Source organism: Aptenodytes patagonicus, chromosome 2, assembly GCF_965638725.1.
Source record: "Aptenodytes patagonicus chromosome 2, bAptPat1.pri.cur, whole genome shotgun sequence".
NCBI classification, from domain to species: domain Eukaryota; kingdom Metazoa; phylum Chordata; class Aves; order Sphenisciformes; family Spheniscidae; genus Aptenodytes; species Aptenodytes patagonicus.
In genome coordinates, this window is record NC_134950.1 from 124107937 (window position 1) to 124130237 (window position 22301).

Below are 22301 nucleotides of genomic sequence, written 5' to 3' on the forward strand. Positions count from 1 at the left end.
CACCTGGCGCTGGTCGGGCGGGCGACAGCCGCGGGGAGCCCGCAGGCTGCGAGGGCCCCGCCACAGCGCAGCGAGCCAGGAAAACAAACGCGTTTAAACGCCCCAGCCGCTGTTGGGAGCTCTGGAGGCGCCCCCGGCGCCCACCTCCGCGGCGAGGTCTCCTCACCTCCCTGCCCGGGCAGAAAAAGCACGTTACCGTGAGGAAGATGGAGGCGTGAGCAGCGTTAAGCGGCCTGAAAAGTGACCGGCGCGGGCAGCCGGAGAGTGGGGAGCGCCGCTGCCGTCCGCTGCGCGCTGGCCCGGGCTCTGCGCGAGGGCCCGCCGCCGCCAAGCGGAGGAGCCCGGCCCGTGCCCTCGGCCCCGCCGGCCTCTGTGCCGGGACTGGGAGCCAAACCCGGCCCTCCGGCCCCGGGCCCTGGGCTGGTCGTGGGAAAACAATCCCCTAACACCCACTCGCTTCAGAGTTTTTCTTTGCAGCCTTCCATGCTGCGTGTCTCCGAAGCAGTACTTGCATGAAAGCGAGCGCCGCGCGCATGGAGTAGCTGCTATTTTTAGGGTTACAGTATACCCGGGCTAGACTTGTAGTCTGGATAGTTTCAAATCACCAGACAATCATGTTCTTTCAAATGCTGGGGAGGGAGGAGGAAGACTCAATACAAAATCTTAAATACTTCCAAGTGACTACTTTCAAAACCTGGTTTTAGCTACCAATCGTAACCACCAACCCTTATCAACTAGTTAAGTAGTGTGGAAAAAACATGCTTTACCAATTCAGTTATGTTTACCTAGACACCAAAGGAGTAGTATTTGAAACTACAACTCCAATGCTGAGCTCCAAGGCTGAGGAAGTTTTTAAATAAAAGTAATTTCCACTGAGATAATAAATTTTATATTTAAGGTATGATGCGCAGCACTAGTAAGACCAAAATGCCTTTTGACTTTCAAGGTCAAAATCTAATGGAGGCACGCTAATTGCAGGCTTTACACCCCCCTTCTAAAGGAGCATGACAGCATGGTTGGAAGAATACAATTGCATTGACATCTCATGATTAACGACCTGTCACCTTGGCTTTGTTTTTCTTAAGCAGCAGAAGAAACCAAAAATCAGTCTTTGTCAGTTCATAAGAAGCATTTAACAGAACTAAATTTTAAACATTTTAATTAAATCTCCCAACCCGTAATAGCATGCCTCTTGAATTCCTCAGCTAAACAAGGTGAAGTTAAAGAGCATACTTTCCTGTTTTGAAGCTCTTGAAGATAAATTTGTTCGAGTGCTAAAATAATATAAATTTGTCAATATATTGTGAGAGGTAAAGAAGAGTTACAAGTGCTGATTTAAAGTACGGGCCCTAGATATTTGCATTCAGGAAAATAAGATGACAAGCAGCAGGTTGATTGCTTGAGAACACCTAATGCATAATTTCAGACCTGTCCCATATAGTTGCCATGTTACTTGAATATCTCCATGGTTACTCTATGAAGTACCCCACTACAAGTAGGTAGCGCTGTCATTGTAGCAATGACTCTCCTCCAAGATACTGCTTCTGTTAGCTTGTTTGTAAGGCAAGCAAAGAACTGTGTTGAGCTACTTGTGACACTAGTTATGATGCCTCAGTTTCAACACAAAACTGCTGCACAATAACTCATTAGGAAAAGCATTTAGTTACTTTGTTAAAACAGGTACCTCTTGCTTTGTTACCATTAAATATGAAAAAACTTATGTAAATATTTTCATGAAGGAAAAAGCCCAAAGCCTGCAGGTCCCAGTACTGTTTACATCCGCAACATATTTGGACTTCTTTAGACTGCTATGAGAAGTTTTGGGGAGAAGATTGGAAAGGAATTCTTGAACGTTACTGAGCTTGTTCACAACTGGAGCTATTGAGATCTAAACATCAGTGACAAAGTCTGCCTACTAAGAAACATTCTTTGTTCATGTGTCTTCAAAGAGGAGAATAAAGTCAAAAGCAAGCCCTACTGTATAGCGAGAACTGAAAAAAGCTTCGTCTCTGGGGCTTAATCTCTCACATTAGCATACATCTGCCAATTGTACATGCGTGTGATGCTGCCAGGCGCCTCTTCTGCATTATACCAGGACTATATCCATCCTTGAAAGTTATATTACTGTTTCTACCACACTCTACACCTACAAACAGTGGCTGTTTAATAAACACTGCTCAAAGTGTTTTATCTCCGTCTGCTGCTGAATATTGTTTCTTAAAAAATCCTGACCTTAATGTGAGCTCGATACAGAAGAGTATTAGGACAGCCCTAATATCTTCAGGAAGCCTCATAAAAGCACATGGTAAAGGCATTATTTGGCAAACCAAAGCAACGTTATTAGAATATGATTGTGGAGATAGTCTGAAGTTAAAAAAGGCTTCGCTTACAGTAACCAGTTGTGGCCCATCGTACTCACAAATTACAATAATATTTGTTTTACATTTTTTAATCTTGTTAAAAAATCTTGCAATAAAATGCTCATCTGAATATCCAATGCGCAAAAGTGTCTAGCCACAACTGAATAATTCCAGTGAAAATACATACACAAATTAGAAGAACAATTACAAATTCAAATATGAAAGGCCAAACAATCTCTAAACTTCACAGTTAGAATCTCTTTTTTAAAAACAGTACTTGAAAGGATATGCAATACTGATAGGTTTTGGGGGAAAAAAGACTGAACATCCTAGTGGTTGTTAGATCCCTATTCTTCTCCCTTCTCGTTCACAGTCCTGAAAATACTTTCCAAAAACAAGTGAACCTGCTGATAACAGGCTTGCATGTAGGAGAGCAGAGTTCCATGAGTGTTCAACGCCAACTTCAGCAGCCCCCAGCCCCAGGCGTTCTCCTTCCCTTGGTGTGTTGTCAGGTTTACATGCCACAGCGCACCACTTAAGTGTTTGCATCACCAAAAAAGAGTTCCTGTCATCCTGTCACCACACCCCACTCCCCACCCCATCCTTTTCCCCACAGAAGTCTCCTAATTTACCCCCTGTTGATGCCCAAGTCAGACCTTTCCTTCTGCAAGTGGCCTTCAGCAGCAGGGAGCCACTAGATTATCTCAAAACCACAAGCTCAAACTGACCAACACCTAAGTTTACGTGGGAACCGATTCACATCCAGAATAACCCAGCAGATCAGTAAATACAGACTTCTCAAACTGAATCAACAGTGGTTATTCTGGCATAGCCAAGAGGGTAGAACAGGTATGGGGAGCATAAATAGGTACTGCAGCTTTCAGTACTTTCTGTGCTCCCCTGGGCCTTCAGGCTGAAAACTAGTGATTTGATAAAATGGTTTGGTTGGTTGTTTTGGTTTTGTTTGTTTGCTTGTTTAATAGTCAGCTGTAAAAAAGCATAATTAGCTTCTGTATGAATCTAAAGGCAACCCGAAAGGTTGCTTTTAGTTGCCTTTCTACATCTTCAGAAGAATTAAGAGCCTCTGGAAGGCTTGGAAAAATTAAAATGTAATAAATGTGACATTCCATTGATCAGTTGGAAAGAAAGAAGGGAGAATTCAGTCTAATGGCATTAAACAGATAGGCCTTAACCTGTAGCAAGTTTATATGCAAGCTTAACGTCAAGTTTGGTTTAGTCTGCAGGTCCACAATCAATTCAACTTCGTCTCAACTACTCCCTTGTGCTACAGCGCTACCAGAAGTAGTTAAAAAAACAAAACAAAACAAAGATACCTATAACTGCATGGTTCACGGATTGGAGATCTATTATACAGAATTCTGTTGAAGGCACTTTTCAGACCATAACAGCACTTGAAATACTTGTTGCTCTGCAGTGAGCTTCCAGACCCTTTTAAAGGATCCCGTTAAAGATGCATTTGTTTAAATTCTGTCGGGTGTTGAGTAATGCTAATGAAGTATACAAATTTTGTTAATTTCATGAGAAGTTATTTATGCATTATAATAAGAGAAACATTTTTCTGAATCATAACATCAATAATATTTTAATACAGACAAAACTTTCTATAGCACTTCAGTTTGGGGCAGAAAAGGTTAATAGGTGATCCTTCTGTCAAAACAGGCTTCTCAACTATTTGCTTACTTTGCTTTAGGTATAACTCAAACCACCCTCAATAGACTGAGCACAAATTAGCTTTCCTGGAAGAAAAAGTTACCTTCTGTTAAGATGGACTTTCATTTGATTTAATCTCGTCATTTGTTGTCTTTCATCTTGATGTCAAAAACTCACCAGTGCTTTTACAGTTCTCTGCAGAGTACTTGTATGACTGGAGTCAGGACGGGAAGGATGATACTAGAGCTTCTCATTTACACACTTTAAATGGCATGTATCATTTGTAAAGCCTGTATTGCATATTTCCTCCCCACATCCTTTCCATCCATGCTGTTCAACTGATACAAGCAATCACATAATCTCTGAATAGAATTCTCTAGAGGAAAATCCATGGTAATTCTAGATAAAATTTGAATGTTTTTTTAAATATGTGTGTATATATATATACACATACATATATATATAAAAAAATCAGTTCACTGAGTTTAAAAGACAAATGATACAAGTTTTCCCAGAGGAAACAAGTACTCATTTCATTTTATAAATCTGAGCATGTTAAGATGTAAGAAACAGCTACCTTTTCAAATTACCTTAGCTCAGCCCTGTCTTGACACTGTGCAATTATGCTAATTAAGGAACTTTGGTTTATGGCAGTCTTAAATTAGATTTCACTGATTTTTAAAACACCATTAAATTTAACCCTCTCATCCCATCCTTAAATAGCATCCCTATTAGCATTCTACATTCAGAGAGGAGGTGCAGCATCACAGCAGTTTAAGTTGACATAAAAATCAGGCTTTTGTGATTCTCCTTTTGCTGATGCTCAGTTCTGCGCTTCCTGTGTGCTGGCCCTGGCACTGTCATCTCTTGGTAACCCAACTCGGGGGGACTGAGACAGCCAAGAAGAAAGCCTACCTCAAAAAAGGCATTGCTGCCCAACTCCCAGGACTGGTACAGGAAGGCAGTGTGGGGCAGCGGCAGGGCTATGGGAGCTCCAACCTTAAATCAGCTTGAACTGTTGTGAACATACACTCTCAAAGGATTCAAGAAAATCTGGTTTAATCTATCCTTCAGGGAAACGATGAATTCATTTTCTGACCATAGCACTCAACTGTTGTCTCAAACCTGTATTTCATCTTCTGTGCTTTTCTTCTCAGTACCTTCCATCTCTCCCACATATTCCGTACTCACCTGCCGTTCTCTTCCTTCAGCTGCATGATTTTGAAATAGTTAAAAACATTAATAGCATATTTTCCATAGAGGTTTCCCCTCCCTTCATTTAGGGCATACAGAGCTCTTCAGCTGTTGCTGTTTCACCCTCAGTGATTGTTTTCAAAGTTGACTACTCCAGTAAAAGCTTCACTACTACAGTGGAATCTCTCAGAAGTGCCTCTATCCTATCTACTGAGGCTTCACATTTCCAGAGACAATCCTACTGCTTTTGTGAAGTAAAGAGCTAGTTTCCTGTTGCCTCTAAAAGACGGCCAAGAGGCACATCCAAGGAGATTGTGCTCTATAACTGGAATATGCCGTGAAGCAAGTTACTATTGGAAGCCTTAGCTGAGGCAGGCAACGTGCCTTGTTACCATGTCTGCTACCGGACAAAGGCACCACGCCTCTGCACCGTCAGCTGCAGCTACAGTCATGTTGTGGCCTGAGTATAGCAGAAGGTGGAAAACTGCTCCCTAGTAAAGGTTCATGTCTTGCCGAAGGATTACTGCAATTCGTTAAATGGGAAAGAACAGCACCTCATTTACTTTTAAAATATTTCAGTTACATTATAGTAAGACGTCTGTGCTGGAGAATAAAGACATTTCAACAATGAAACTATAAACGGTTAAAAAAAGTAGTAGTGAAGTACTTCAGTTTGAATTGATTCAAGGCAAACGTGCCAAGAATTTCAGGAATGCTGCATATGTTACAGACAAGTAATCTTGCCAAGTCTCTCGGCACTTGGAAATTCTTTTTCAGGACTATTGGTGGGGGTAAAATGGGGTGAAGGTAATACTCAGTAAGGAGCTGGCAGTTAGTAAACAGATGTTTACGTAGTTGTAAGATTTCAGCTCCTGGCAAGAATAAGATACTTTGATAAAACACTTAAGCGTAACATGTTGGACTGTGTAATTTTATTCAGACTGAGAGCCAAAAATTTTATCAAGTGAAAGCATGCAGTAGCTTTTCAGGTTGGGAGAAATTCATTATAAACTTTTGTTTTACAGGAGAGCTCACATTCCACTTTCCTTTTTATTTGCAGAATTACTACTATGTGTATGTAAATGGAAGTCAAGTATTCAGAGGATTTATTCCTCCCTTATGTCTTAACAAAAGTGGTCTGAGGTCACATTTTTAAAGCTGGTAGAGGTTACTGATAAAAGCAATTAATGTAGCGTGCTTCTATTGCAACTACGCGCTCTAGCGTAAAAGACCCCTAACCTTAAGGTAACCCCAAGTGGTGCATTGAAAGACTAAATCTGTATTCAGATGCATTCTTAATCGACCCCAACAATAAGGCTGCGAGGGGAGGAGTAAAAACTGTACACACAGGATATGTACCACTTAGAAACTTAGCGAAGTACACTTAGTAAAAATACCCAGATTTAACAAGGTTGTTCTGACCTGGTTCCCTACCCAGCTACACAAGCTTGTGCTAGGACAAAACGGAGGTGGGAGCAAGTGCTCAGAAGTGTTCCCATAGCACTGCTGATGAATACCAAACTTCAGCACAAGGGAATTAAAAAAGAGACATCCATTTTAGGGCAGCACAAAAAGGCTCCTGTCTGCCTTGGAAATAGGTGCTAGAATATTTTCCAGCAACATCACCATCTTTAGCCTAACTCTTACATTAAATAATAGATCACATACTAAAGTCCAGACATCACCAAGGGTTGGGTACAGCCCCAACTGAAATTGGCAGGAGTGGATATGGGAGGAACAAACCCCACGGCTATAACATAGGAATTGGGAGGGTATATTCCACCAGCCTGTCGCAATGGGAGGGTTAAAAGGGCCCTGAGGTGCCCCTCTCCCTTCCAGTAAATCAGTGACTAACGTCAGCTGCATTCTGTGCATCTGCAACAAGCCAAGCAGCACCAGAGGGGGATTTAATTTAAAACGGGTTGAAACTTGTACCGTATGCCCTCCTCCCCACCATCTGGCTAGTGGGGACATTCTGTACAAATTCAGCATGCCAACTGCCTATTCAGAAGGGGGGAAAAAAAAAAAGGAAGTTTCTCTTTCAGTAAAAATATTAGGCAGTTCCCATTCCATCTTTAAGGGCCTCCAACGTAATCCAGATCTATTGAGGAGTTCTGAGGACACAATGCTATTTATAGAGTTCAGAAACTGGCAGCAATAGATCAGCGAAAAGCTTGTTTCCTATTTGAAGTTCAGCTTAAAGTAAATTATAACCCTAAAGATTCTAAATACTATTTGAAAACTGCCCACAATCTGTTTATATCTATTCAGAGACATGATTTATATTATATATCTTACATATTTCATATAATATATTTAAGGTCAGAAGATTATAATATCGTATTATAAGATGTATTAAGATATTATTGTTACAAGATCATATTTACCATATCACATCAAATAGATCTTACATTGTATATTTCTATGATTCCTATAATGTCTATGACTTACCTAATCATAAATCTATGTTTATATCTATCATTAGTTTGTATCTAATCATATATCTATCCAGCCATATATCTATGGCTTATTTAATATGCTGAACTAAAAAGATACCAAGCTTTAAATGTTTCTGATTCACCACTCATTGACCCTTGGAAAATCATCCATCCAGGGGAAAAAAATAAAGCTATAATTGGAAGCCTCTGACACTGTAAGAGCAACATAGATTAATTAGAAGTTACTTATGTGTGTATGCAGTGGGAATCAAAATCTTGATTTTGCTACTTGAAGTCGCCAAACAGGACTCCTAGAGAATTTTCTTCAGTACATGTAGCTTCCAGTAAACCAGGTGCTTTTAAGAATTTGTCTTTTATATTTCCCATAATATTCACTCCAAATTGTTTTCCCTTTTTGAAAAGTTGATTTTTTGGTTGTTTACAGCCTCACATCTTCAACATGCATACACAGTCTGATGCTGTTTTTCACTTCCTGGGACAGATTACAAAGGATTTTAAATAAGCTAACCTTAGTGTTTCAGTTTTCCCTGTTGATAAAGTCTGTTGTATCTTAAGCCATAGTCTCACTGGAATACCTGAAGAGAGAGGTAGGTTTCTAGGTTTGAAGAAATTAAGCTTTGCAGCAATTAAGCTATTATATCCTATAGAGTCTAATCAAGATCCTTCTTCTAAGGTCGAAGCATAAAGAATGCAGAACTGTAACAGAGAAACTGAAAATCAGTGAGAAAAAATAAGATCCATTTTTAGATTTGCCAAAACCTTTAAAATTGCATTTTCCTGGGCAGTTTGTGACAAGAGGAAAACCACCATTTTTTCTCCCAAGTCCTAGGCCACTTAAAGAAACACATCCACTTTGAAGAAAAGAACAAGTGACTTCATACATTTCTGCAGCCCTTCACACAATGGCTTCTGATCCCAACAGGAACTTTTCAGCAAATATTTTCTAATGAGTTCCAGGTTTACTGCAGGTATACAAGCTTCACAAGCACTTATCTTTAAGCAGTACTCTTTTCTTTTTTGTTACTTTTACATGATTTTGAACCAGCCTAGTCATTTGTGATAGTAATTCCATTCAACCTTTTAAAATAGATATGGCATGACATCCTGTCCTTCCATGTAAAGTTAGCCTCGCTCAAACACAGTGCCTCTTGGAGCACTGTAACTGAAGGAGCAGCTACATAAAATTTGTCCAGGTTTAAAAGTTTCTAGCAGCAATGCCAGCACTTCCGAGTCCTACAGATAGGATGGTTGCAAATATTTTTTTTTTTTTGTTAGTCCTCACTGAAAATACCACACATTACTATGAAAGGCAACCACTATTAAGATTGCTATCACTAATCTAGGTTCCTCCCTTTGTCATAAGGACTGAGTTCAGGCTGTAGTAGCCTATAACAAAACTTCCTATGGATGCAAAGCAAATACCATAAAGAAAGAGGCATGGCATAGCATGAACACCAGAGAAAGGCTACAACCAAAAGCCCGATTCTTATAATACTGCTGTGTTAATAGCATTTGCAGTTCCTGATATTATATTCCTATAAAGAATATAATATTATATTCTTTGATATTACATGCTGGTTCCTGGAACTGTGCAGTTATATCAAAGATGTTTGCCTATGCTGAAAAAAGTTTCTAATCCTTTTAGTTGCATAGAAAAGCTTGAAAGCAGGAACCTCAAAACTTGAATAGAAAGGCCAAATGAAATTTCTCTGAAAAGAAATCGGAATTTGAAAGACTAAGTCATTTTTGTAATTGTTGGGATTGACAGTGCTGGAATTTCTGGCATTCAAAAGCATTTTCAACTAGCCTTTTTTAATGCCTCTTGAGCATTTTCTGCTCTAATTCATTTTAAAATATGGTAAAAAATAGGGCTGCTATATTTCTGTCTAATTTCCTGGGGAGAAATGTGAATATATACATATGTTACTGAGCGCAGCTAAGACCCATACCTCTTAATTGTAACACATGTTCAGTACATCTGATGGTGTGATAGGCTAGTTTGACAGGGCACAGCTGAAGAAATTCAATTAAGAAAACAGGAATCACAAGCATCTGTTTTGTTTGACTGTCTCAGAACTTTAAATGCTACCTAAATTTTGGTGGGTTTCTTGTCTTTCCATGGCATTAGAAATGCTAACATGAAGGTCCCATAAATTAAAATCTAATCCATCTGTATCTGGCAGACTTACTCACAGTTTAAAAAGGGAGGAAACAGTGGGATGGGACAGAGAGAATTTTTTAATTAAAAATAATGTGTTTCATTTGTACACAAATAAAGCTACAGTAATGGAATGTATCTTAGTTTTGAAATCTTTTCTCTTGGCCTTCAATCCTTGACATACTTGTGTTTACTGCTCTACTCAAATAATGCTGTAGAAGTCCAGCTTAGTCTCTCTCTAATCTTTAAGCTTTCTACTGCACTGCCTATTCTGTTAAGGTTTTTCATTTTACTAGAGTTCAGAAGTGGCAGCCAGCCCACTCCACACACCCCCCAAGCAATAGTTGTCAGCAGCAGCACCTGAAGAGCGGCACAAAGGAACTCCAGCCAGTAAGACAGCTTCGTCGGGGGCCCAACTTAAATGCCTCTATGCAAACACATGTAGCATGGGGAATAAACAAGAGGAGTTAGAGACGTGCGCACGCCTGCAGGGCTACGACCTTATTGGCATCACGGAGACGTGGTGGGATGGCTCCTATGACTGGAGTGTTGGGATGGAGGGATACAGGCTCTTTAGGAAGGCCAGGCAGGGGAGATGAGGAGGGGGTGTCGCCCTCTATGTCAATGACCAGCCGGAGTGCATGGAGCTCTGCCTGGGGATGGATGAAGAGCCGACCGAGAGCTTGTGGGTCAGGATTAAAGGAAAGGCAGGGACAGGTGACATTATGGTGGGGGTCTGCTACAGGCCACCTGACCAGGAAGACCAAGCAGATGAGGCCCTCTATAGACAGATAGGAGCAGCCTCATGCTCACAAGCCCTGGTCCTCATGGGGGACTTCAACCATCCCGACATCTGTTGGAGGGACAACAGGGCAGGGCATAAGCAATCTGGGAGGTTCCTGGAATGTGTCGATGATTGATAACTTCCTTCTCCAAGTGGTAGGGGAGCCAACAAGGAGAGGTACTACACTGGACCTTGTTCTCACCAACAAGGAGGGGCTGGTGGGGAATGTGAAGCTCAAGGGCAGCCTGGGCTGCAGTGACCGCGAAATGGTGGAGTTCAAGATCCTTAGGGCACCGAGAAGGGCACACAGCAAGCTCACTACCCTGGACTTCAGGAGAGCAGACTTTGGCCTCTTCAGGGATCTGCTTGGTAGAGTACCATGGGACAAAGCCCTGGAGGGAAGAGGGGCCCAAGAAAGCTGGGTAATATTCAAGGATCACCTCCTTCAAGCTCAGGAGCGATGCATCCCAACAAACGCCAGGTGGCCTGCATGGATGAACAAGGAGCTCCTGGACAAACTCAAGCACAAAAAGGAAGCCTACAGAGGGTGGAAGCAAGGACAGGTAGCCTGGGAGGAATACAGAGAAATTGTCCGAGCAGCCAGGGATCAGGTTAGGAAAGCTAAAGCCCTGATAGAATTAAATCTGGCCAGGGACATCAAGGGCAACAAGAAAAGATTCTATAGGTACGTCAAGGATAAAAGGAAGACTAGGGAAAACATGGGCCCTCTCCAGAACAAAATGGGAGACCTGGTTACCCGGGATATGGAGAAGGCGGAGGTACTCAATGACTTTTTTTGCCTCCGTCTTCACTGCAAGTGCTCGAGCCTCACCGCCCAAGCCACAGAAGGCAAAGGCAGGGACTGGGAGAATGAAGAGCCACCCACTGCAGGAGAAGATCAGATTCAAGACCATGTAAGGAACCTGAAGGTGCACTAGTCCATGGGACCCGATGAGATCCATCCACAGGTCCTGAAGGAACTGGCAGATGAAGTTGCTCAGCCACTATCCATCGTATTTGAGAAGTTGTGACAGTCCGGTGAAGTTCCCACTGGCTGGAAAAGGGGAAACATAACCCCCATTTTTAAAGAGGGAAACAAGGAAGACCTGGGGAACTACAGGCCAGTCAGTCTCACCACTGTGCCTGGGAAGATCATGGAACAGATCCTCCTGGAAGCTATGCTAAGGCACATGGAGGACAGGGAGGTGATTCGAGACAGCCAGCATGGCTTCACCAAGGGCAAGTCCTGCCTGACTAACCTAGTGGCCTTCTCTGATGGAATGACTACATCAGTGGACATGGGAAGGGCTACAGGTGTCGTCTCTGTGGACCTCTGTAAGGCCTTTGACACGGTCCCCCACAACATCCTTCTCTCTCAACTGGAGAGGTATGGATTTGGTGGGTGGACTGTCCGGTGGGTGAGGAATTGGTTAGATGGTCGCATCCAGAGGGCAGTGGTCAATGGCTCAATGTCCAGATGGAGATTGGTGACGAGTGGCATCCCACAGGGGTCCGTATTGGGACCGGTACTGTTTAATATCTTCATCAATGACAGACAGTGGGATCGAGTGCACCCTCAGCAGGTTTGCAGATGACACCAAGCTGAGTGGTGCAGTCGACACGCCAGAGGGACGGGATGCCATCCAGAGGGACCTGGACAAGCTCGAGAAGTGGGCCCGTGTGAACCTCAGGAGGTTCAACAAGGCCAAGTGCAAGGTCCTGCACCTGGGTCAGGGCAACCCCCGGTATCAATACAGGCTGGGGGATGAAGGGATTGAGAGCAGCCCTGCCAAGAAGGACTTGGGGGTACTGGTGGATGAAAAGCTGCACATGAGCCAGCAATACTTAAAAGGGGGCTTATAAGAAAGATGGCGGCAAACTTTTTAGCAGGGCCTGTTGCGATAGGACAAGGAAGAATGGCTTTAAACTAAAAGAGGGTAGATTTAGACTAGATAGAAGGAAGAAATTTTTTACGCCGAGGGTGGTGAAACACTGGCACAGGTTGCCCAGAGAGGTGGTGGATGCCCCATCCCTGGAAACATTCAAGGTCAGGTTGGACAGGGCTCTGAGCAACCTGATCTAGTGGAAGATGTCCCTGCCCATGGCAGGGGGTTGGACTAGATGACCTTTAGAGGTCCCTTCCAACCCAAACCATTCTATGATTCTATCATTTTGACATGATGGTGTTAAGCATAAAATATTAAACAACATAATACCCATCAGCCCCAGAGAATCACAAAGTATTTCAGATTCTAGACATACCACCCCAGGGATACACAGCAATCAGTTAGCACTTTTTATGCTTCAGAACAACAAAGAACAAAAATTAGGGAAAATGTTTCATTAGAGAAATTAGTCAAGCCTCTGTTTAACCACAAAAATCATAGCACCTTAGTCATTCAAAGCAAGCAGCACTTTTAATGTGTCATCTCAAATTTAACATATGCATAGTTTTTACACAGCAAAAAGTATACCACTATTATTAAACTTAACATGTCTAAAGCCATTATAATGAAGTTTTCATTAATAGCTATATAGATTTCTTAGTTGTCCTAGTAGAGAAGTACAATGTCATTTGTAATACCCACATATTTCATAGAAAGCTTATACTGGAAACTTGAGGCAGCTGCACCAGATACCTCTTTAGATACAGAAATCTTTAGGAAAAACAAAACAAAGCCAGACTACAGGTGCCCCCAGCTTTTTTTAACCCAATAGTAGTACTTGGACTACCACAGCCATAATACAAGCATTATCACTGTTACAACACTGGCAATAATAGACCTCATCTCTCCTATACACACTAAGAGAGAGCATCATTTCCAGCTAGAGGTTAACTTGTGTGTGATGGGAGGTACTGTTAATCTCAGAGCAGAGATCAAGTGCCAGCTATTTCAGCAAAAGCTGCTAGATCTTTTACTGGGTAATGTGTCCCTTTCAGACCCTTTAGCTGCATCCTCAGTATCTCGTCTCCAGGCTGACTAGGTGTCTGAAATCTTTCCCACTTGGAAGAATTGATTCTTGCAGAAGTCTTAGATTGTCACTTGAGGACATGAAATGTGTCCTTTAAAATGCCTGTAGTCCTATAATTTCAGGAACTGCATGTCAAACATGTCAGATTCAGTCATACTAATGTTGCTTGGCATGTAACGACTACATTTACAGACAAAGTTCAACAGTGCCATTTTGATTCAACTAATATAGATTTTAAAGCTGTGAGGAATTCTTTCTGTAATCCAGGCTGACTGTATATGTAACAGAGAACTTCTGTCTGTAAACTGTGCACAAAGACTATAACCTCTATTTCATCTATATAAAATCTTTTATAAGCGCCTCTAACCATAATTTCAGAGTATGGGCTGACAACAGATAAATTATTCCAAAGGTTAAATACTGATTGAAGCGTGTATCTTATTTCCTATTTGCATGCAGCCTGCAAGCTTTTTTCTCCTTGATTAAAGACCCATCCTTTGTGAGCACTGTCTTCCTCAAACAGTTAGAGATAAGGCTTTGAATGTTAAACTGGGCAGAGTTGCCATTTTTGAGGAAAACAAAAGGTAAGGCGAAACAACAATGCACTACACAAGCAAACATCTGATAAGCTCTGTTATAAGAACATCCTCACAAGAGGAACCGTACTCTGTTCCTACTCAGACCTTAGAGCAACTTACAAATCCTGCTCGGTCGGTTAGGACAGTGATTTGAAGGAAAGACAGCTTGATGCAACGCAGCATAGGTGCTATTATTCAACTCTAATCAAAATAATTTAGAAAGCAGTGATTGAACTGTGAACTTGAGAAAGACAAATATGTTTTCAAGGCAGGGAATAGCTCTCCCGTGACAGTTAGGGAAATATCCTGCCTGGTCTCCAGCAGGCTGATGTCCTCTGGTTGATTGACTTGTTAACTGACTAAGTTGCAGCAGGGAATCAAATGCTACCAGGTATCCAAGTCAAGGATTTTCTCGGATATGTTCTCCAGGGTAGGGTTTGTTTGGTTTTTTTAATCTGAGATGTGACAACACTGACTGGAGCTTTTCCAGTATATGAAGTACTCATGATTGTTCTCCCCTGCGTGATCTCTTTGATGAAATGCTGTTCTTAAAGGCAGTTTTAATAGGATGCCTCCCCTCTCACCAGTCTTATTTTCATTAAGTGTGTGGGTGTTTCACATCTTTGAGACTCTTCTATCCATGAGTTCCACAGTTACTGGGGAGAGGGACAGATACAGCTCACTTCCTTCAGAAAAGAGGCTAAAAAGGGTTCTGCCAAAGCAGCTGTGTTAATTGCTAAAGACATACATACTGTCAATGCCAAGCACAACGTACAAATTCTGTGCTGCCTCAGTTCCGGACTCCCAGAGCTCATTTGGTGGTTTCCCTAAAGGATCAAACCCCATCTGTTAATGCTCATGTATAGAAGCTCATTGATGGTATCACTCTCATGCATGAACTGTTAGCTAGAGAAATTACTTTAGCATTCATCTTGTGGCTGGTGTGTAGCTCAAAAATAGTTCTTTAGAAGTATTGGCTGGAGAAGCTGTAAGAAATGTCTATTTACTGCTAGGATTAAGAAAAGCTGGTGGTTTCTCAGCACAAAATGATGGTTCCTCCATTTTCTTTAACATTGGTCAGATGTCCTTTGGAAGCTGATTGTAAAGGAAAAAAGCGTCCTGTGGTTTCTTTCAGGAAGAAGTTTTATCTGGGTCCAACTGGCATTTTCAACAGGAAGTCTAAGTTTTACAGCCATGTTTTGGAAAGAGGTAGCCTTACAATACTCTTGAAAAGTCATTTCCTCAAATGCTAATTCAGGTACACTCAAACTAGCAACAAAGGCAAAATTTATTTCTTGCTTTGCCAAATGAATTGAAAAGTTACTTCAAGGAAAGGAGATAACCCTCCCAGCATACACACCGTTAAACAAGCCACACACATGCTTTCTATTGTATTTTATCTAAGCAGAGAGGCCTCTTAAACACCTTGAAATAATAGGCCTTTTATGTTTGACAAGAAAATAACTGGCATGTTTATAGCTATACTACAGCTTTATCAGCACGAGCAAAGTTTTCTGATTTATATACTCAGAAATAGGTTTGACTGGGATTAGTCGGCCATGTCGTTAAAACCACAAACCCACTGCGTAGTCACAGGAAAACTCATTTCCAGGGCTACTCAGCTGCTGTTGCAGGATTGCTTGCAGTCACTTCCATGGCTAAAATTCACAGGGCTTTGGATTTTCCAGCCCCCCAAAAGAAGCAGTAACCATATCAAAACATACATTATATTTTCACCTTCTCCCTGGTGTCTTCCTTTCTATATCTTATAAGTTCCTTCATTATCATTTTTATTTGGAGCTTATTTTTTAAGTTATAAGACAAAAATTCTACTTCATCTATCAATGACAGTTCCACATCCTAGGACATTGTTTCATTCATTTCCTTACTTGGGCTGAATTAATATTAAATGCCTCATACATTCTAAGAACTTACCCATAATCATTTTTATGGAAAAATTCAATGTATAGAATTAGATAAGAATTACTCTTAAAATACATATTCCCATAATAAATAGCTATACAGGTCTAGATAAAAGCCTCATTTAACCAGAATTACCTCCTAAACTCAACTATGCAGTTAAAATGTCACTTACTCTCAAAGAAATTCTACCATATAGGCATAAAACACATTTTCATACCATTTCTATAAAGCTTGTCAGGAAACTTTCAGATTTTTGTGCTTTAAAGCATTCAAGATTAAGTTAAAAATAGGAGAGGAAATCTTAAAGATCATAAATAATTCCATTATTGGATCATACCGATACTCCATGAAGTCCATGCTCCTGGGCCTAGTACGTTCAGTAAGGACTGATTCCAGAAGGTGATCCAAGAAAGGAAACATTTAATACACTGCCAGTATGGAAATAGTCTTCCTAAACCATACTGTATACCTGAAGCAAGCAAGTTTATCCTTCTTAGTATAAGTCTGGACGTTCTTACATGTGTCCTCCTTGTAATCTGTTTATCTCTTGGACTTCATAAGATTCTGTGGTAATTTCCAGAATCTATCGTTTCTGAACAATACGCATTTATTTCATGGCTTTAGTTTTTACTGAAATATTTGATGTCTAATGCTCTTACTGATGATCAGTTTCTGTAAAGTTTCTAAGCAACCAGTAAACAGGATTTTTAGTTGTCTAGTTTCCAGAGTAAAATGCAACTCATTAAAGTGAGCATGCAAAGCTGAGGTCAGATTGAAACCATTACACTTATTTTAATGTTGTATTTCATTTAAAATGTTTGATCGGTGAACAAGTCTCCTAGGACACGTATCTCTTCTGGAACATCACAGCGAACAGCAGTTCTTCAACAAGCCTCATTACATTTACTGCATAATATCAGGCAATGTAAAGAGAATGAATAATAGCCTCACATTCAGTTCATTTTATATTGATAAAGCTTTGTGTCTTGGGACTAACATGCTAATAACCACGTGAATGCTTGTTTTGATTAAATGGATTTCTTCCAGCAGTTTGGAGCAGCAGTGCCAGAAGTATATTGCACTGAAGATATTCACATCCTTACACATATGGAATGATTTAATTTAGCATCAAGTTACAGGTTGCTCTCCAAACCATTCAGTCTCACCAATTAATGTTCAAGTTATAACTGATCTATGCATCCTCTGAAGTTCAGCCATCAGGACAAACCTTGACCAATTCAAAGTTATTAGCCAACTAACCCTGCATACATCCTCTGCTTGTGATTTTTGCCTCCATGACTGTATAAGCAGCACTATGAGCATCAGACAAAAAACCGTCTGAACAGAATATGACAATAGCACTGTTAGCATGGATCCATCAGCCCTCCTGAGCTTTCATTTAATACCTGTCCAGATCAGTAATGGGTGAATATTGAGAAAATGACAAAAAACCCTCAAAGAAAAAGCAGTTAGTCATCTACTGATAATATTTATTAAAAGGCATTGAGCCAGTACTAAGCAAACAATCCCAAGGACTTACCCTGCTAGATAAAAGAATGTGATCCTCAGAAATAAAAAGCTTATTCTCAACACCATGCAGGGCAACCTGCTGAGCTCAACTGCACTTCCCACCTCTGTAAGTGTTTGTAGAGTCAAAGAAGCAAATGTTAGTATTTGGTGAATATCAGCCCTGCCAACATCAGACAAACCCAAGGAGAATGAATACGGTGTTTCTTTAAGCATGTAATGCTTGAGCTGTTAGCCATTGTAAAAACATTAGGAGTAAGAAAGAAAATAATGAACGTTACTGTACCAAAACAGGAAAAGCAGATTTCCCCCCCACACCCCACCAGTTATAGCCCTGGTACTTTTTTTCCAAAATATATCATGTCAAAGGAATGTGCCTTTCTTTGCCTGCTGACCTCTCATTTAGAGAAGTATGCTATTCAACATTATTTAGTGCACAAAGAGCAAAGAAGTTTAACTGTTTCTAAGGAATGCAGAATTTCAGCTCTCGCTATAGGCTGCTTCTGAATGCTCATCACATAGCTTAATATTGAGCACATACTGGATGAAAAAAACCAGTAACTCAGAGATGGCCCCGTTCCAGACTCACCCCTTCTTCCCCCCATGCTAAATAGAAGCTATTTCCTTGTGAAACAGCAACAACTTCAGGTAACAATTCAGTTCTCCTAAGGATATTCACGTTGCATTTAAGGCAAGAGATCATGATCTACCAAAACGTTTAAGAAACTAAGTTACAACCCTACTGCCAAGAATTCAACCTTTTATTTAACACAGATGTACATGAGAAAGAGCCCAAGTACTGACTAGTCCTACACCTGATCTCAGACTAATTAACATCTCTTAGTAGAGACAAAGCCCTTACAGCACAGGGATCAGCAGAACATAATGTTTATGGCTAACAGAAGAGTTAAGAGAGGAGAAGTCTGGTTTATTTTATATACATATTTAGGAATTCATTTTCTCAAATATACCCCCTCTTAGTGTAACAGCGAGATTCAAGACTGTCAAAAGTAAAAGGAAGTTTAAAAATTTCTTCAGCCAGCTAGGATGGAAATGAGTGATTCAAGATGAACTGGAATTACACTGAAAATGGCTCATGACAGGAGTGAAATACGGATTTTTATGATCCGCAACAGACAGGTAATGACTACTTGAAGCTTCATGGTCTCAGACCCCAATTGCTTTAAGTGTCCAGTAATTTCCTCAGAGTAAAAAATTGTTTGTTCTCAGGGCCAATTTTCTCAAAGTCACAAAACTCTTATAAAAACTTAAACATAGCTGTTACTCCCAGATACTGACATAGAAAACAGTGCAGCTAAACTTCCGATCCTCTCCCTTTAAGATATGGCTAGGTCACCCACAGGGTTACAATTGAAGGAGTTAGGTTTTTTTAATTTGTTTTTACCTTTTCTTGAATCCTCTTGTCTTTCACTGTCAATATAAGTTTCCAAATTGCATAGATAGGAAGCTTTATAAAATAGGAGAAGACAGATTTATGCAGTAGATTATCCATAACTTAAGCAATTTCTGTTACTGCATAGTTAGAGGCTTCCCTGTCTGGAGTTTGAGATCTGAATGCATGTTTTCTGCCTCTTCCCGAAGATCGGTAGTCCTCGACTGTTGCACAATCCTTTTCTGCAGAGCAACTGGTGAAAATCAAAACATCAGATGCAGAGCCTTCAACAAGTGACCAGTGTTAAAGTGCCGCAAGGACAGTGTGAGCTGGGAGAACTGAGGGGCAGTTCTAGCAAATGCATTTCCCTGACAGCATGCTCTAACAGGCCTACTTCTGGTAAGAATATTCTGCTGCAAAAATCAAACAACAGTAACTAGGTCCTGATTTTTCCTACCCCTCTCACTACAAAGAATAAATCCTAATGCCTCTTAAAGCGTGTTCAGCTGCAGTAAAGAGGTTAGAAAACTGCTGTTTCTAGCATATTCCCCCCTCCTCCTCAAACTGTATTTCACTGACTGCACTGTCTGATTTCACTTTTGTTTCGCACACAATCCTGTTATGTGGATTTCAGCCAGATTAATGCTTTCTTTCATTCTCCACTTTCTAAACTGGAACTGCAAGGCACCAGTTACAGGGCATAACAATGTAAGCTCACATAAAGCTTAGCTTGCAATTGGAGCCTTTGCCTTGAATCTTACCTGCAAACTCATTTCAGGTCATTGCATTTCTCTTTCTGTGAGCCCTTCTCTACTTTGCACCTTTGATCAGCAGACAAGTAATAAGTGTTTGCCTGGCTTTTGTAATGGATAGAAAAGCAGCAAAGCACATTTCCATCAATTATCATCCTAAATTCTTGAGTTTTAGAGTTACGGAAGTTTGGGTTAGGTTGGGTTCCCCCCACCCCGTTTTGTTGTTGTTGATCTTTTAAGCAGAAGAGTCCCAGAGAGGAGCTGGGTTCTTATTACAGCGAGGCAATTCAGTCCTCCCTACAACTCCAGGGATTGGAGATTAACTCAAAGTCCTTTAAGTCTTTACTAAGGTGTATTTCTGTCTATAAATAAATTACTTGGAGCTTAGCTAATACTACAGAATTTGTCCTGAAGCTGTTAAATACAGCTGCCAAAGACTAACCAGCCAGAGCAATGTTAAGGGCCTCCTGCACATCAACATCTGTGGGAGGCAAAAGAAATAATTTCTTTACCATGTCAGCACAGTTTATGGGAAGTGATCCATGTGGTAGGGAAATAATACTGCTTTGCAGGAATCTTCTCCCACTCATCCCTTCTAGGTCTCACAGCTACAAAAAAAAAAACCTTTCAATGGATCCAGGAAAGGATCCAAGACAGATTTTTCATGTTTGTTTTCGGCGTTAGTTCATCCCACACTACTTGCACATATCCTTCCCTTCAGGTTTGGAGGCTTGACACAGGCAACCATTCTGACATTTCATGCTTAGAAACCCGCCTTCAACAAATCCATTTTGTGCTCCTCAATGACTGCTGGCTGCTTATACTTCAGCCCATCTGTTTGGATGGCACCAGGCCTGCTTACAAGGTGATCTTCCAGTTTCACTTCACTTCCCATCCAGAGATGCCAGCCAATTTTGGGCACTCGGCACAATACCTCTCCTGCCCTCACTTTGGTACAAAGCCCTGCTGACTCAGAAACACTGCTTCTGTGCTTTATCAGGTTTTTTGGCACTTGTATGGCTCTGACCACCTGAACAGCAGAGGAAGAAAACTGGAGTTGTCAGCACTGGAAATTGCCAAGTACGCTTGTTGCTGTGAAGCCAGGGGAATGTTATGAAGATCAGTGACACATCATAGCACGAGAATTTTAATTACAAACAGTTTGCAAAGCCAGGATCACCATAAGCAGAAGGACAAGGATAGTAAAACCAAAGACATAAGCCACAGACATAGAAGATTCAAGCAGGTGAAAGCATTGAGCTCCACTTTGCTGTAACGGTTCATTTAAAATGGACAAATACTAGGACATATTTGTTTTGTATAACCTCTAACTTTTATCTAAGATCACAGTGTTATGATTTATGCCATTCACTGAAAAATCATACCAGGCTGAAGATGCTTCTTTGCAAAGTTCTGAAGTGCATGACCAAGCTCTTCCAGAGGAATGGACCACTTGTCAGTAGGCTTGTTTCAGGCTGGCCTAACATCAGTGCTTCCGCAGCCACATGTACACCCACCTCTTGTATGCTGCATATGGGTACTTACTGAGCACAAAGGGAGGTATCTGCAGTAATCCAGATGGCTGGAGCCTCGAAAGCGTAGGAGGACATCATCTGGTTGCTACATAACTTGGCCTTGGCCAATATCAGAATTCTACATTTTCTCTAATAGCCCCTTAAATTCCTCATTGAAACACAGATGAAATAGTGAAGTATTAAACTGGCTTTCTTAACTAGAAAAACTTGCACTAACAAGAGTAAGTCAGTGGTATGTATCACTAATGTTGTGCCCCCCTGTCCACCCCCCTTTAAGAAAGGCAGTAACAAGCCAAGAAAAGCAAAGACAAGCTTTCAACATACCATATCAGCTGTCAGAATGTTTTAGTTTAAGAGTTTTAGTGAAAAATTCTTTTCTCTGGTTTAAAATAATGTGACAAAAATTTCCAAACAGGCATTCTGACACCTGAAAGAACAGTTTCTTCTTGTTGTGCCCTGTTTTTTTATTAAAGAAATCCCCTGGCTTCTTATGCCATGATATATTTAAAAGGAAAAGAAAGAAATTTAAACACTTCAGCTTTACCTAGGAATGAACCCAATTTATACTAAAATAATGATCCATTATGTGTTCAGAAAACAGCAAACAGACTAAACCCCTCAGCTCTGGCATGGCAACTATCCAGTATCAACAAGAATAGCATTAACCTATTTGTTCAACTAATGCATGTGGTATCAGTCAAGGTGAATTTAGCAGCTCCCACACAGCACTTAAACAACCCCTGCCCCGTATTATAAAAATCTTCAATGATAGTAATAAAATATATCACTAGCAGCCAAAATCCACAAACAGCATCCAGATCCTGTTGTAAAAGAGATAAATAATTCTCTTTTGATTGAGTGAAAAAAGATATGTATGCATCTCTATAGATATATCTATATAGCTATATAGATGCATACACACAACACCCCCACCCTGAAAACACATATAATAAGGAGCTGATCAACAAATACAGACTTTGTCCTACTACTCCCT

The 22301-nt window shown here is 40.8% G+C and overlaps 1 protein-coding gene across 3 annotated transcripts in view; it reads right to left on the bottom strand.

The window, feature by feature from the left end:
- ATP2C1 (ATPase secretory pathway Ca2+ transporting 1) overlaps positions 1 to 19211 on the bottom strand; it is a 71038-nt gene extending 51827 nt beyond the window's left edge. The window contains exon 1 of one of the 3 annotated variants that reach the window (XM_076331071.1): positions 19033 to 19211. In XM_076331071.1, the coding sequence (XP_076187186.1) occupies positions 19033 to 19140 (108 nt within the window). In that variant the 5' untranslated portion in view covers positions 19141 to 19211. Of the gene's footprint in view, positions 1 to 196; positions 216 to 19032 lie in introns of those variants that run through there. The other 2 variants (XM_076331077.1, XM_076331073.1) reach the window with 2 other exon arrangements.
- Positions 19212 to 22301: the final 3090 nt, after the last annotated feature.